The 14777-nt window shown below is 52.5% G+C and overlaps 2 protein-coding genes across 2 annotated transcripts in view; one reads left to right on the plus strand and one right to left on the minus strand.

The window, feature by feature from the left end:
- Positions 1–7925, plus strand: part of CPAMD8 (C3 and PZP like alpha-2-macroglobulin domain containing 8) — a gene marked incomplete at both ends in the record, with an annotated part of 65267 nt that extends 57342 nt beyond the window's left edge. The window contains 2 exons of the mRNA XM_084221341.1: positions 3150–3318; positions 7904–7925. Of these exons, the coding sequence (XP_084077467.1) occupies positions 3150–3318; positions 7904–7925 (191 nt within the window). The remainder of the gene's footprint in view (positions 1–3149; positions 3319–7903) is intronic.
- A 993-nt stretch (positions 7926–8918) lies between these two features.
- On the minus strand, positions 8919–11475 carry F2RL3 (F2R like thrombin or trypsin receptor 3; the record flags this gene model as incomplete). The annotated part of the gene is made up of 2 exons (XM_084221081.1): positions 8919–9988; positions 11400–11475. The coding sequence occupies 2 exons, from the start codon at positions 11473–11475 to the stop codon at positions 8919–8921; spliced, it is 1146 nt and encodes a 381-aa protein (XP_084077207.1).
- Between the last annotated feature and the right edge of the window lie 3302 nt (positions 11476–14777).

The following is a 14777-nucleotide window of genomic DNA, read 5'->3' on the forward strand; positions in this document are numbered from 1 at the left end:
ATGTCCTGTGTGCCCTCAGCTGTGCATCATTCCATAAAACAAGTGACAAAGCTGCAGGGACACCCTGAGGGAACAGCTCACTTGCTGACTGATCAGTGGAAGCAGCCAATTTTCTTTTCAGCCCAACAAGTGGGAAGGTTTTGAGGCCAGGAACCCACAGCACAGCCATGGACTCCAGCCTGCATGAGGAGCTGAGCTACCTCTGCCCCAGCACAGCCACACAGCACTGAAATTCCCTCCTTTGTGCAGGGACAGACCCAGCACAGGCAGCAGCAGGAATTTCTCCTCTCCCCTGTGCTGACCCTGGCAGGTCCCTCTCACCAGGCTGTGCCTCTGTGCTCCCTGTCCAGAGGACAAAACTGACAGAGGACAGAGGACAAATCTGCTCTGCCAAAGGCTCTCAAGGCACAGCCACTGATGTTGGAGGACAGTGTTTTGCCATCACAGTGCTGTGATTCTGCATGGGTGTGGTGGCAAACAACATCCAAATGTGTGGGGCAGCAGTGCTGGGGTGTCAGTGCTGCTGTGAGCAGGAATCCCCCCAGGCTCAGCTCTCTGGCCCCCTGCCTCTCCCTACAGCCATGCCCTGTGCACAGATTTGCTCCAGCAATCAGAAAGGGCCAATGGCTGGAACTGGAAGAAAGTTCTAGGTGGAATTATGACACTTTTGTTTGGTGGGGGTGTTTTGTTTGTGGATTTTTTGGGGGGTTTTTAGTTGTTTTTTTTTAATTAAATGCCATCACCTACACCAGTTCCTACCAGGAGCATCAGCCTGAGCTCTGCTTCCAGGTGGAGTCATCCCCAAAATTCCCTTTGTGTTCCCCACAGGGCTGCAGCTCTTTCAGGACTGATTGAGCTGGCACTGGGCTGTTTTTCCTCTCCCCCCATCACTGCTCAGCAAACATTGGCCTCCACACAAACATTTGGGGCTGGGGGAGTGGTTTGTGTGCAGCAGGAAACCTCGGCCTGTGCTCTTTGCTTGGGCTCCAGAACTGAGAATGAGCTCCTGTGATGTTCATCCCAGCCCTGGTGGACAGCAATCACCCATTCATAGAAGGAGCTCATGGTCTGGCAGGTTCTCACAGGGAGGAGGCCAAGAAGGAGGGAACAGAGCCTGACTCCCCTGCCCAGTGCTGGGAGGATGTGGGAGGCAACGGGGAAGATCCTTCAGATATTTTCTTTCCAGAGAACAAACATTTTCAAAGGCCTTGATGAGTGTTCTCTTTAAATCAAGCCAGCTTTGGGCAGGCTGGGGACTTTTCCTCCCTGCAATAATTCTGCCTCAGAGCTTGCTTTGGTTTGGATTAGGGCAGTGTACACAGACAGCAAGCAGGAAGGATGGACAGCTGAGCTGGCTCCAGGAGCAGTTCAGGAAACACAGATCTGCTGCTGTTCCTGGAAGTTTTAGCTGGCAGTTTTGTCCTCTGGACAGGGAGCACAGAGGCACAGCCTGGTGAGAGGGACCTGCCAGGGTCAGCACAGGGGAGAGGAGAAATTCCTGCTGCTGCCTGTGCTGGGTCTGTCCCTGCACAAAGGAGGGAATTTCAGTGTGGCTGTGCTGGGGCAGAGGTAGCTCAGCTCCTCATGCAGGCTGGAGTCCATGGCTGTGCTGTGGGTTCCTGGCCTCAAAACCTTCCCACTTGTTGGGCTGAAAAGAAAATTGGCTGCCTCCACTGATCAGTCAGCAAGTGACCTGCTCCCTCAGGGTGTCCCTGCAGCTTGGTCACTTGTTCTATGGAATGATGCACAGCTGAGGGCACACAGGACATGTCCCCATCCAGGTGGGGCTCTCCTTATGTGAGGTGCCTGGTCAGAGGAGAGATTTTCAGGGTGCAGAGTGAATCCCCTGTGCCATCTGCCCTCTGCATGACACTTTGATCTCACTGTGTGCAGCCCTCGGGCTGATGGGTTTAAACTTCAGAACCTCAGTTAATTCCATGCTCAAAAAGGAGACTTGGGGATTTTTTTCAAACTACATTGCCCTTTGCCTCCCTTTATTTCCCTTTCCCCCTTGTTTTCTCCTTCTTTCCCCTCTTATTTCTCTCCTTGTTTCTCCTTCATTCCCCACTTGTTTCTTACTCTTTCCCCCTTCTTTCTCCTTCTTTCTCCCCTTCTTTCTCTCCTTGGTTCTTCTTCTTCCCCCCCTTATTTTCTCATTTCCCCTCCTTGTTTCCTCCTTTTCCCACCCTTATTTGCCTCCCCCCTATGTTTTCCCTTTTCCTCCTTATTTCCCCTTTACCCCTCTCTTTCTTCCCCCTCTTTTCTTTCATTTTATTCCAGTTTCTCAGACTGGGAAATTGAAAACTCCTTTAGCAGCAGCTTCTCCCCTCCTCTCCCCTGTGAACCCCACCAAACCCATGCAGGTGTGCTGTCACCTGCAGCCTCCTTCCCTGCTATTGAAATATCACCAATATAGCCAGATGGGACGTGCCTGAGCTTGGTGCTGAGCTAAATAGTGGAAATTGTGGTGTTTTACCCAAGAGACACTTTTGGCTGGCTGGCTGTGTGGTGTTTCACCCCACAGACACTTTTGGCTGGCTGGGTGCTGCCCTGGGCACGTGGGGGCAAGCCCAGGCGTGCAGGAGCTCTGGTGGTGTTGCGATGGAGCTTCCCCCTTATCAGGGGCTGCTCCTCAGGGTTCCCTCTGTGGAGAAGCTTTAAGGTGATGGGGAAGGAAAGGAGTGGGTTCTGCTGGAGGGTTTGGATCCAGAGCTTTATTCTGCCCCACAGCCCTCTGAACCCACAGCAGCTCCAGCAGAACTCCTGACCCCGTGGGTGCTGCTCCTTTAACCCCGAGAGAGGGGCAGGGAAGGGGCAGGAGCCACCAGCCAGGGACAGGAGGGGAGGGCTCAAGGGACAGAGGACACCTGGATGGCCCAGTGCCCCCCTGGGGGTAGAGGGCATCCTTTGAACCTGCCAATCACTCTGTGCCCTTCTGGAATGGCAGGACTGACAGACAGTGCTGGGAGGGCAAAGGAGAGGTGACTGACACACCTGGGGGGGAATCATCAGGGGAGGGAGCCGAGGTTTTGGGGTAAACCCTGAAATCCCAGCACAACACCCTGGTGTCCCTAACTAAACCCCTTCCTCCTGCTGCCCTGCCCTGCTGTGTGGCCACGCAGCTCCTGCAGCTCTGGTTCCCCCAGCAGCCGAGGAGGGGCCCCCCCTGCACACAGACCTGTCCTACTACTCCTACGAGTACGACCCCGACGCCTTCGCCGTGGAGGGCGACGTGTTCGAGGTGGTGGCAGAGCTGAGCACGGCCAGCACCTTCAGGGGAGGGGACAGCAGCCAGGCTGAGGCCACCCCAGCAGAATGGTGAGTGCACAGAGGGGCAGGGGGCTGCTCTGAGCCACCTGTGGTGTCCTTGTGCTGGTCAGTTCCCCCAAAAGGGAATGGGGCAGCTGTAAAAGGCTCTGGGACCTCGGTGGTTTCATCCCCAAGGGAATGGAGTGATCTGTCACTTGGTGTGTTCAGCTGGAGCAGAAGAGACTGAGGGGAAGGTGGGGAGGGGGAATGGACACGGATCTGTGCTCTGGGGTGACAGGGGGCCAGGAAGGGCTGGAGCTGTGCCAGGGCTTGGCATGGAGCTCAGGGAAAGGTTCTTCCCCCCGAGGCTGCTGGGCACTGCCCAAGCTCCCCAGGGAATGGTGCCAAGGCTGCCAGAGCTGCAGGAGCGTTGGGACACAGAATCACTGAATTCCAGAATTCCAGAATCGTTGGGTTGGAAGAGACCTCAAAGATCATCAAATCCAACCCAGCCCCAGCACCCCAACTGAGCCCTGGCACCCAGTGCCACATCCAGGCTTTGTTAAACACACCCAGGGATGGGGACTGCACCACCTCCCCGGGCAGCCATTCCACAACTTTATCACCCTTTCTGTAAAAGACTTTTTCCTGCTATCCAACCTGAATTTCCCTTGGTGCAGCCTGAGGCTGTGTGCTCTGGTTGTGTCAGTGCTGCTGCAGACAGAGCCCAGCCCCAGCTGAGCACAGGCACCTTTCAGGAGCTGTGCAGAGCGATGAGGGCACCCCTGAGCCTCCTTTGCTCCAGGCTGAGCTCCCCCAGCTCCCTCAGGGCTCCTCTCAAGGTTTGTGTTCCCAGCCCCTCTCTGACAGCGCTCTCAGGGCTGCTCAGGGTGGGGTTTGGGGTGTCTGTGCAGGGACAGGGGCTGGATTTGATCCCTGAGGGTCCCTCCCAGCTCTGTGACCTTTTCAGCTTTTCCCAGACTCAGTGATATCTCACAAAGATGCATCACAGCAAGGTAACTTTTCTTCCTTTTGTCCTCCTTCCCACAGAAATACATAATTTAAATCAAGAGAAGAGGCTCAGAATCGACTCCTGTATGAGTTTGCTCCTCCAGATGACCTGCTGCAGAACAGAACCTGAATGATGACTACTTCCTGATGCCCTCAGAACTGTAGGCTTTGCTGCCCCACGGGGCAGATCTGGAGCTCTAAGGGGGACACTCAGCGTTATTTTTCTGTCCATTTTCCTGCCTTCTTGTGCATCCTCTTTGGAGCCCTCCCAGTGATGAGAGACCAATATGCTGTGCCCTCTAGGTGAGAAAAACAGGGGCTGGAATTCAAACCTGTAGAGCATTTCCAAGTGTTTTCTCTGCTATCAGGATATTCTGCAAATGCCATTTCCTAGCTACATTTAGAAGCTAAGTCCAGGCCTTGTGCTTAGCTGAACTGCTGTTTGAGGAAAGATGGCTGAGAAGCTTTTGCTCAAATTATAATAATAAAAATCAGTGTGTTTTGTCAGTTATGACATAGAAAGAGGCTGCTCATCTTCCCCAGCCCATCAATCTGCACCCATGAGAGAAACACTTCCCTGTGGCTCCACAATTCAGGGAAGCTCTTGGGAGGTACATTTTACCTGAGAAAACTGAAATCCACTGCCAGGGCTGAAAGGCTTCATGTCTGCTGCTGTCTGCAGCCTCAGCAGAGGCAGGGATGAGGTGGGGGAGCCCTCTTTGTGTTGCACTACGTGCTGACAGGAGCTGCTTGCAGCCTTCTCAGCCCCTTTCTCCTCAAAGCCTGGCCTGAAAATGAACCTGGCCCAGGCACAGCCCTTTTCAATGTTTGCCTGACTTCACCAACCCCTTTTATTTTGCTCCCCCTGGCATCCAGCACAGCATGTTCTGGTCCTGGTGCTCCCTGGCCAGGCCCTGGCTCTGCTGGCCAGTACCAATCCCTGGTGTCACAGGCTGGACTCCCTCAGTCTGACCTGCCCCAAGCAACGTGGCAAAACTTAAAAAGAAAAGCTTTGTGTTTCCAAAAGTGCAGGAGCCAAGATTTTTGAGTTTCCCTTCCTGCCTGGAGCAGCATTGTTCTCTTTGGAGGAGTTACATGCAATTGCCTCTTGCAAAATAGTGTTAATATTTTATCTTCCCACTTCTATTGTTACCAGGACCCAGAGCAGGGTGGAAACTCCTTTTGAGGGTGTTTATTGGTGAATGGAAACAGAAAAAAAAAAGCCCAGCTCCATTCATTTTTAAGGCTTGTTTACACAGGAACCATGACAAGAATATATCCCAGTATAGACATTCCATTCCAGAATAAAGGCAAGTTTATTCCAGAAAAATGTCCACATGGGGACAACCAGGAGGTATCCCAGAGGTTGGGCATGTGTAGTTTCCAGTCCTTTTTGTCTGGGGCCAGACATTTGCAGAATGCAGTTGACATGATGAAGGTCTGGGTCTTGAAGTTCCCAGAAATTTCTGAGCTGCCTCAGAAGTTGGCAGCTGTGCCAGCCTCCCCTCGTGGCTGCTCCCAGCACCCTGCTGGCATGAGGGTCCTGCCCCAGGTCTGGGGTGTGCAGGGGCAGATCCTGCCCTCACCCTGGCAGCTGCATTCCTGCCTGGCAGGTAAATTAATGCCTTTAAATGAAATTCCACCTCCTGCAAGCAACTGTCCTGGCAGGCACTGGCTATTGTGTACACACACAGGACTGAGTCAATATTTATCCCTGGGTAAATAACAGGCCTAGTGTGAGCTGCAACAAGATTCCTTTTTTCTTTTCTTTTCTTTTTTTTTTCCTTTTCTAAAACTCCAAACTGCACAATACAAACCCTGCTGTTTGCTGGTCCAGGCTGCAGCTGTTTGGTGCTGGAGTTGGGAGGATGAGGCATTTGGTCACCCTGGTGATGGCTCTGACTGCCTTCATCCAGGAGCTGGGACCTGTGCTCTGGATTCCTCAGTCCCTTTCTGGTTTCCCTCTCCTGCTCTCTCTCACCCATTGTATTTGAGAGATATTTGAAGTCATTTTCAATTGCTTGGTCCTCTCACAGATCCTTGGGCACTCAGACCTCCCCCTGGGGATGAGGAGGTGAGGGTGGGGAGCTCCAGCCAAGAATTAAACCTGGCTTTCTTCACTTTCCTCAGGCTGTGGGACATGTAATGTCCTAATTCCAGCTGCAGACATGCCCCTATTGCTGCCAGGTAAATAATTCCTGCTGGTGGTGCCAGCCCATCAATCAGGGCCTTGTCTGAGGGATCTCTGTGCCAGTGCTTGAGGCAGAGGAGTCTGGCTTCTGTTTTACAATTCAAAGTAAAGCCAGAGAGCCCTGGACCCTCAGAAGGCAAAGGCAGAGCAGCTTTAATGTCCTCAGAGCCAGACAGAGCAGGGCAGTGTGTGGGAGGGGATGGGACAGGATTTCTGGATCCTGACTTCACCCCCAGCCTTGGCACTTCCAGTCCCTCTGTTCTTGGCAGCCTCTGCCTCCCCCTGCTCTTGCTACACCAGACCAGCTCCTCTTTGTGGCTAAAAAGAAAAAAGGTGATTTTATTTAAGGAAATGAATCAAGGAACCTGCAGTTCCACACTGTGGTTGCCTTTTCTCCCATCACAGGAATAAAGGAGGTCTCTGCTCTCTTCTCCACCCCAGCTGAGGGTCCAGAGCTTTCCCCTGTCCCACATTTCCTGTTCATGTTTCTTGTAACCATCATTCATTATTATCTAGGGAGAAAAAAATCATAGATTATTTTTCCTCCATTGTTCAACATCCTGCTTGGAATACAGAACCTGTAGGACTGGATCCCTGAGCAGCACTGGACACAGCACAGCTGAGCAGACTCAAAGCCATTCACAGGCTTAGGCCCAGCTCTGCTCACTCTCCCTCCTGTCCCTGAGAGCACAAGGACATCTCAGGCTCCCACTTTGTGCACCTCAGCCAGGCAGTTTAGAGAGAAAGATTAATTTTATTTTTTTTTTCCACCAAGGAAAAGACCAGCTGGGTGCTGGAAAGCCAAAGCCAGCAAGGCCAGCAGCTGCTGCTGCTGCTTTGGGTTATTTCTGGTTTAGAGACTTTGCCTCCCTCTGTCAGAGATATTTCTCCTTTCCTTTTCCTGATGGTCCCTCACTGCAAAAGGAGAAAAGTGCCAGTGGGTTTGTAAGACACAGAAATCTCTTCTTCCATCGAGTTCTGTGACTGAACAGCTGCAGCAGTGCTATTATCAGTGATTGATGCTTGCAATCCTTTCAAGGAAATGAATATTTATATATTTGTAACTGTACATTATGCAGAGTAATCATTACCATGGTATTTATTTTAAAGCAATAGTTCCCCTTGTTCTTTCTTGTCCTGTGTTTTGGTCTTGCCTCTTCCCCTCCTTCTTAATCAGCCTCAGTAGAAAGCAAATACCAGAAGAATGTTCAGCTTGCTTGAAGAGCATCCCCAACACACCAGCACTTGCTTTGCTCACACTGACTGTTGACATTTAATGCACAATAACCTGGTTTTCATTATTGTGAATAGAGAAACTCTTTAGCAAACCTCTCCCAGCCTGGCTTTGGCTTTGGGTTTGGGTTTGGGGTTTTTTTAGTCCCTGCTGTTTCTGACTGAGTGCCCAGCACCTGGAGCCCAGCTTTGTGTTTCCCCTGCCTTTTGCCCCCCCAGGTACACACAAACAGCTCTCTGACCAGTTGTTGGTTTGTTCACACACATCTTAGCAAGTCTGAGTCCAGAAAAGTGTTTGTTTTAGATTCTGATAAATATTTTATTAAAAACTGATTTTAAGACAATCCTCTCTGCCTCTTCGTGCTTTATGTTATCAAGCCTGTGCTGGGAAAACTAAGGAATTAAGGAGCTCTAAAGAGGTTTATTGCTCGTTTTCTACCTGGCTGTTCTCAGAGTTGTGCCCCAGTTGTGTCTGAGAAATGAGCAGGCTGCATTTTGTCAGATTTGCAGCAGATTCCATCAAACAACAAACCTGAGCACCTCTTTGATCAGAGCCAGATTTTGGCTGTGGGTGACGTTACACAAAGGAAATGTGGAGTACCAGAGGCTTTGCTCCATTCCTACTTTAGTATTTCCCTTCATGAGACATCATTTTTTTACAAAATCCATTAATCCATTAATACAAACTTTGCCTCAAAGACATTATGGATGCCAAGGGTGATTTGCAAAAACCAGGGATGAGTGGAGGGGATTTTTACACCTTTTACCAACAGTGGGCTGACATTGCTGACAAATCAAGCCAAGAATGTTTTTGCTACACGAGCCAGCACTCTGCACTGGTTTAGTCCAGGAGAGTAGCTTTTGAAAAATTCAGAGATTTGGTTTTGCAATGATGGCTCTTTTTTGTTTTAGGGGAAAGGAATATGCTTTTAAGGACAGGAGCAGGACTAGCAGGCAGACCCAGCTGAGGAACATCCCTGGTGATGTGTGACCAGCTGAGAAGCTGCAGGCATGTCCCAGTGCAGGATGGATGTGTCCAGCACTCAGCATCTTGTCTGGGCAAAGAACCCCACAGCCTGGCTTTGTTCATCCTTATCTGTGCAGACAGAGGAAAGCACTTGGCTCCTGGGAAACGCTGTTCTGGGTGAAACTTGTGGAATTCCAGTGCTGAATTCCTCTTATCCCCACTGCGTGCATTATGAGCGCCCTGGGAGCAGTGAGCCGGGCTGGAGGCTCACACCAGCGACTGCTTGGAACGGGGCAGCGTTTCCTTGGAGGTCTTTAAGGAAATGGTGGTTTTTTTGCTGCTCCCAAACACTCTCCTCCTCACCTTCTCCCGGAAATCCTCCGACACGTAGTAGTAGACAAAAGGATCAGCGCAACTGTTGAAGGTGCTGAGGGCCAGGCTGACCATGTAGCTGAGGTACAGCCGGCCCTGCAGCCTGGAGCAGGCCCTGGAGTAGTGCAGCAGCAGCAGGACATTGCTGGGGGCATAGAAAACCACGAGGGTGACGAGCACCAGGGCCGTGAGCTTGGCGGCGTGGCCGTAGCGGCCTCCCCCGCGCAGGAGGACGCGCAGCACCGCGCCCGAGCTCAGCGCCAGCAGCAGCAGCGGCAGCAGGAAGGCGCAGGAGATCAGCACCACGAAATAATAAAAGTAGAAGCCGTCGTCCTCGTGCCGGGGCAGCACGTCGTGGCACAGCGTCTGGCCCGCCCCGAGCAGGGGGTAGGATTGCTGCTGCAGGGCCAGGGGCAGCGTCAGGGCGGCCGAGCAGAGCCAGGCCCCGGCGCAGGTGGCGGCGGCCAAGCCGGGGGTGCGGAAGGCGCGGGAGGAGAAGGGGTGAGCCACGGCCAGGTAGCGATCCACGCTGATGCAGGTGAGCAGCAGCACGGAGCAGTACATGTTGCCGTAGAAGAGAGCCGTGGTGAGGCGGCACAGCCCCTCCCCGAAGGGCCAGTGGTTGCCCAGGAAGTAGTAGGAGATCTTGAAGGGCAGCACGGAGACGAGCAGCAGGTCGGCGGCCGCCAGGTTCATCAGGAACACGGTGGGGGCCCGGCGCTCGGCCCGCGTGGCCAGCACCCACAGGGCCAGGCCGTTGGACGGCAGCCCCAGCAGGAACACCAGGACGTACAGACACGGGATGAGGCGCACGGTGACGGCGCTGCCCAGCTGGGCACGGGTGGCCTCGGGGATCTGCAGGTAGGTGACATTGCTGACCGTGACCTGATCCCCCGGGATGGCTCGGGGACAAGGGATGGCCTCGGGAGTGCTGGCCTGCTCGCTGCTGCTGTTCTGGGAGTATTCTGTGAGGGGAAGGCAGCCTGTTACACACTCAACCTGTTACACACTCAACCTGTTACACACACAGCCTGTTACACACTCAGCCTGTTCCTCACTCAACCTGTTACACACTCAGCCTGTTACACATTCAGCCTGTTACACATTCAGCCTGTTACACATTCAGCCTGTTCCTCACTCAGCCTGTTACACACTCAGTCTGTTACACAATCAGCCTGTTATACACTCAGCCTGTTACACACACAGCCTGTTACACACTCAGCCTGTTACACATTCAGCCTGTTCCTCACTCAGCCTGTTCCTTATTCAGTCTGTTCCTCTCTCAGCCTGTTCCTCACTCAGCCTGTTCCTCTCTCAGCCTGTTCCTCATTCAGCCTGTTCCTTATTCAGCCTGTTCCTCTCTCAGCCTGTTCCTCACTCAGCCTGTTCCTCTCTCAGCCTGTTCCTCACTCAGCCTGTTCCTCTCTCAGCCTGTTCCTCATTCAGCCTGTTCCTTATTCAGCCTGTTCCTTATTCAGCCTGTTCCTCTCTCAGCCTGTTCCTCACTCAGCCTGTTCCTCACTCAGCCTGTTCCTCTCTCAGCCTGTTCCTCATTCAGCCTGTTCCTTTTTCAGCCTGTTCCTCTCTTCAGCCTGTTCCTCACTCAGCCTGTTCCACATTCAGCCCATTCCTCACTCAGCCCGTTCCTCATTCAGCCTGTTCCTCACTCAGCCTGTTCCTCACTCAGTCTGTTCCTCTCTCAGCCTGTTCCTCATTCAGCCTGTTCCTTTTTCAGCCTGTTCCTCTCTCAGCCTGTTCCTCTCTCAGCCTGTTCCACACTCAGCTGGAGACTCTGTGGAGGCTGCACACGCTGCTCATCCCAAAGGCTGCCCTTTCTCTTTTCTGTTGGGGTCCCTACAACTGGGAATGTTCTGGAAAGGCTGTTGAGTGACAGGCAGACAAAGCTGGCTAGCAGAGCTCGGTGTGCAGGAGCCACCCTCAGCCACCTCTCTGATTCCTTTGCCCTGTGGTTTCCACAGCTCACAATGGACTGTGAAGCTCTACAGCCATCAGCAGGCCTGGGAATCCAGAGAACAATTCCTCTGCTGGGCTTTCACAACAATCCAAAGTTCTGGAGCCACTCCAGTGTAAAGCTGTGGCTCTGGGTGTATAACTGGCTGAAGATTTAGCTTTTGAATTCTTTCTGGTTTACTGCTCCTCTCTTCTTCCTTTCTCTTTCTAGTTTCTTCCACCCCGGCTCCTTTCTCTGCTCTATCACCTCTGTCAACCTGCTGCTCCAACAAGAGCCCCCACGAAGCTCTATCAGAGCATCCTCCCATGTGAACCCATTAAAAAATGAGCTTTCAGGGATTTTACAAAGATCCAAACACCAGCACTTTGACAAGCAGCAGCTTTGCACCCAAAGCAGACACTCACCATCATAGTCCAAGGCCAGGCAGAGTCCCCAGAGGGCACAGCAGAGCAGGAGCTGCCTGTTCCCAAGGGTGCCCATGGCCTGCAGGGTCTGGCAGAGCCCAGAGCAGTGTGGCAGCAGCAGCAGCAGCAGCAGGGACCCTGCTTACGCATTTCCTCCTCCTGCTGCTCCTTAACTCTCGGAAGGAGCGGGGCAGGGTGGGGGGATGGAGGGACTGGCACCACAGCAGCTCAGGCTGGACACCCCCAGCGTCAGAGTGGGACTGGGAGGGGTTTATCCATCCAGGCCTGGAGTGTTTTAGGGCTGCACTTCATCCTCAGTGTGAGATGATGGCTCAAGTGACTCATCTGGGTCTCCTTCCTGCTCTGGAATATTCCTGGAAATAACAAATGTGGTGGGGTTTGGTGCAGTCTGCACATGAACAGAGCCCAGGCAGCTCAGCCCATGGAAATGCTGAGCATCCTCCCACGACAGAGGCCTGAGTGGCTCTGTGGGTGAGCTGAGGTCTTTTCCTAAAGCCTGAGTCACAACATTTGCTGGTACTACAAACAGGGAGATATCCCAGACACAGAGCTGCAGACCACCCAGATCTCCCAGTGACTCCAGAGGGCTCCTGCAGACTCGTGTTCTGGCAGTGGAAAGGTTTTAGTGTCAGCCTTGCAGCCTCCAGATCAGGCTGGACCCTTCTGAGTTCCCTTTTATTCCCTTTTATTCCTGCTCCTGTTTCCTGGCTAAACAGCCCCAAGCTCCTGCACCTTTTACTGCAGAGGATGGTTAAAAGTCCTCTGGGTTGGAGCTCTTTGCACTGGAAAGCAGCAGCAGGAGCACCATGACACACCAGGGGTGGCTGGCAGAGAGAGGAGATGCTTTGCTTCCTCTGATAAAGCACTGGGACAGGGGGAGCAGCTCCAAGCAGCAGGAAAGGAGAGGGGCCTGCAGAGGGCACGCAGGAAGTCCCTGCTGCTGGGGAGATAATGGGGAGCTCCAGCCACTCCTGCCCCACAAAAAGCTGCTTCCCAGAGCTGAGCAGTCCCACCCTGCACAATCCCCTCTCTGCCTGGGATAAGGACTCAGAGCAGCACATGGAGCTGCAGACAACTCAGATGATGCAGAGGATAAATGAGCCTCAAGATCCTTTGCTGCCATGGTCCCCCCTGCTCTAACCCCCAGAGCAGGTCCCTCCTGTGCTCTGAGAAGCTCCTAAATCCTCCCCCATCTCCTGTGTCAGAGCCCCAGAGTGGCCCTGGCCACCACATGCATGGGCCAGTGGGACAGGAGGTGATGGCTGGGAGGGTGCTGGGCTTTGGGCTGTGCTCTGCAGTGCTTGCCTGGCTCTGCAGGGAAGGAAGGAAGGACAGGAGCTGGAGCCCAGGCAGTAGGAACTGTAAATTTGGCTTGGCAACCTGAGGAGCAGCTCGTTTCTTTCTCCTCGCCTCATGAATGGCCTCTTCTGTGAAGGTTGCAAATCTGAGCCTGGCTGCTGTTTGATGAGATTCTTCTATTCCAAGGAGAAAATGATCCTATTTCCTTTGCTTTCACCATGTTCCCACATCCTTGTGCCGAGCGTGTCAAGAGGTGGAGTTCCACTGGCAGGGAGAGGGAAGATGCAATGTTAGATGTTTTGTTTTTGTGATTCTCTCAGGATTTATGAACCATTGCAGAATGACTCATGTGGCCACATATTTTCCGTGCCTCAGCCAGGATCCTTTCCATGCTTTGTATGCAAAAAATTAGCCATAATCAGGTTCAGATAGTGTGCAAATCACAGCCCTGCTTCCTATGGGCAGGTCTCTGGAGTGGAGCAGAGAGGGGTTACTCATCGCTGTATCCTTCATTTTTCAGATGCTGTGTGATCTTTAGTGACTGCCTCAGATGCAGAACAGCTTGCCTGAAAATTCTGATGCCAGAGGTTTGTCACGGCTTGTTAACATCTCTTTAAGCCGTGTGATCCCTGCCCTGTGGGGTAACAATTTGGTTTTAAAGTAATTCATTGTGCAATAGATCATCTCCTGGGAGCAGGGGCTCTTCCATTCCGTGGCTCTGAACCCTAAAGATGTAATGCTGGAAATCAGGCTGGGGATTTCAGAGCTCAGAGGGAGGGTGCAAACCCCACCTGGCCTGTCCCATACATCTTGGAGGCTTGGAAGAGCCAACTGTGGTGGGTAAAGGATGGGACTCACTGTGGCTGCTCTGTTCCAGCAGCTACAGGGGGTTCCTGAGCAGCAGCTTGGAGCTGGTTCTGCAGGCTCTGCACGTTCAAGGTGCCCTCAAATCTCTGACACAGGTCCCTTCTTTCTCCCTGGGCCAGCCTGAGACTCTCCATGGCTCCAGGGAATGCCCTCCTCTCCTCCTGCTTGTCCCAGAGCTCTCCTGCTCCTCTGGCATCCCACCCTGGGTGATCCCAAACATTCTCCTCAGCCTCAGCCCGCTGAGGGAGGTTTTTCAGAGCTGCCCTTCTGCTGGCTGGCAGCTTTCACATCACACCATAAAAGTCCATGTGAAAACATTTTCCAGGAATATTTGAAGCTTATGAACGCCCCTACAACTCAGTGGTCTGGAGCAGCTTTTTGGGGGCCTTTCTCAGTAAGATAGTGACAGTGGAGTGGGGGTTACCTGGTCTGACACGGCCTCATCACCACCATCATCATCATCATCAATCATTATCATCATCATCATCATCATTCCTTTTCAGCATCAGGACCCTTTGGATTCATTCTTTAGCATGGGTTAGGAGTTTAGTTAATTAGGAGTTTAGTTAATTCCTCTTTAGCACAGGTTAGGAGTTGCTAGACTTTAATTTAGTCTGTAAATTGAATTAGTTTGTTCTAATCCAGAAGAATGGCTAAAACATGAAGCAAACTTCAATTTGTGGTTGCTCACAGTTCTGAACTCTCTCACTGGTTCACAGCCCCGACCCTCCCAGCGCATCCCTGTGATGAGGAAACACACTAAAGAAGTCCTGGAATGCTAAATGCTGAACTCAGGTACTCCCTTTAGCAACTCTGAGTTTAATTGTGCAAACCATTTGTACCTATTCCATCCTGCAAGCCTGAAGGATGTTTTTAAGCTGTTTGCTGTTGTCCACTCAGTGAGCTCTCCGAGAGCTCTCATGTCACATCTGGCTGTGCAGCACAGGGAACATCCCCTTTGTGAGAGGGCCAAGACTTGTGCAAAGTGAGCTGTGTCCTCTGAGACACCACCACCACCATTTTAATCCAATTATTCTGTGCAGTCCATGCACCAGGGGATTGTTCTGGGGAGAACAAGAGTTTGTTTCCCTGTGAGTGAGCAGGGGGCTGCCCAGAGAGCAGAGCTGCCTTTTGTTATGGCAACGGAAGTGTTGGGGATGATGTCAAGGAAACTCCTATCAGCTCTGGGTC

The sequence above is a fragment of the Fringilla coelebs genome (genome assembly GCF_963513975.1).
Source record: "Fringilla coelebs genome assembly, chromosome: 24".
NCBI classification, from domain to species: Eukaryota; Metazoa; Chordata; class Aves; order Passeriformes; family Fringillidae; genus Fringilla; species Fringilla coelebs.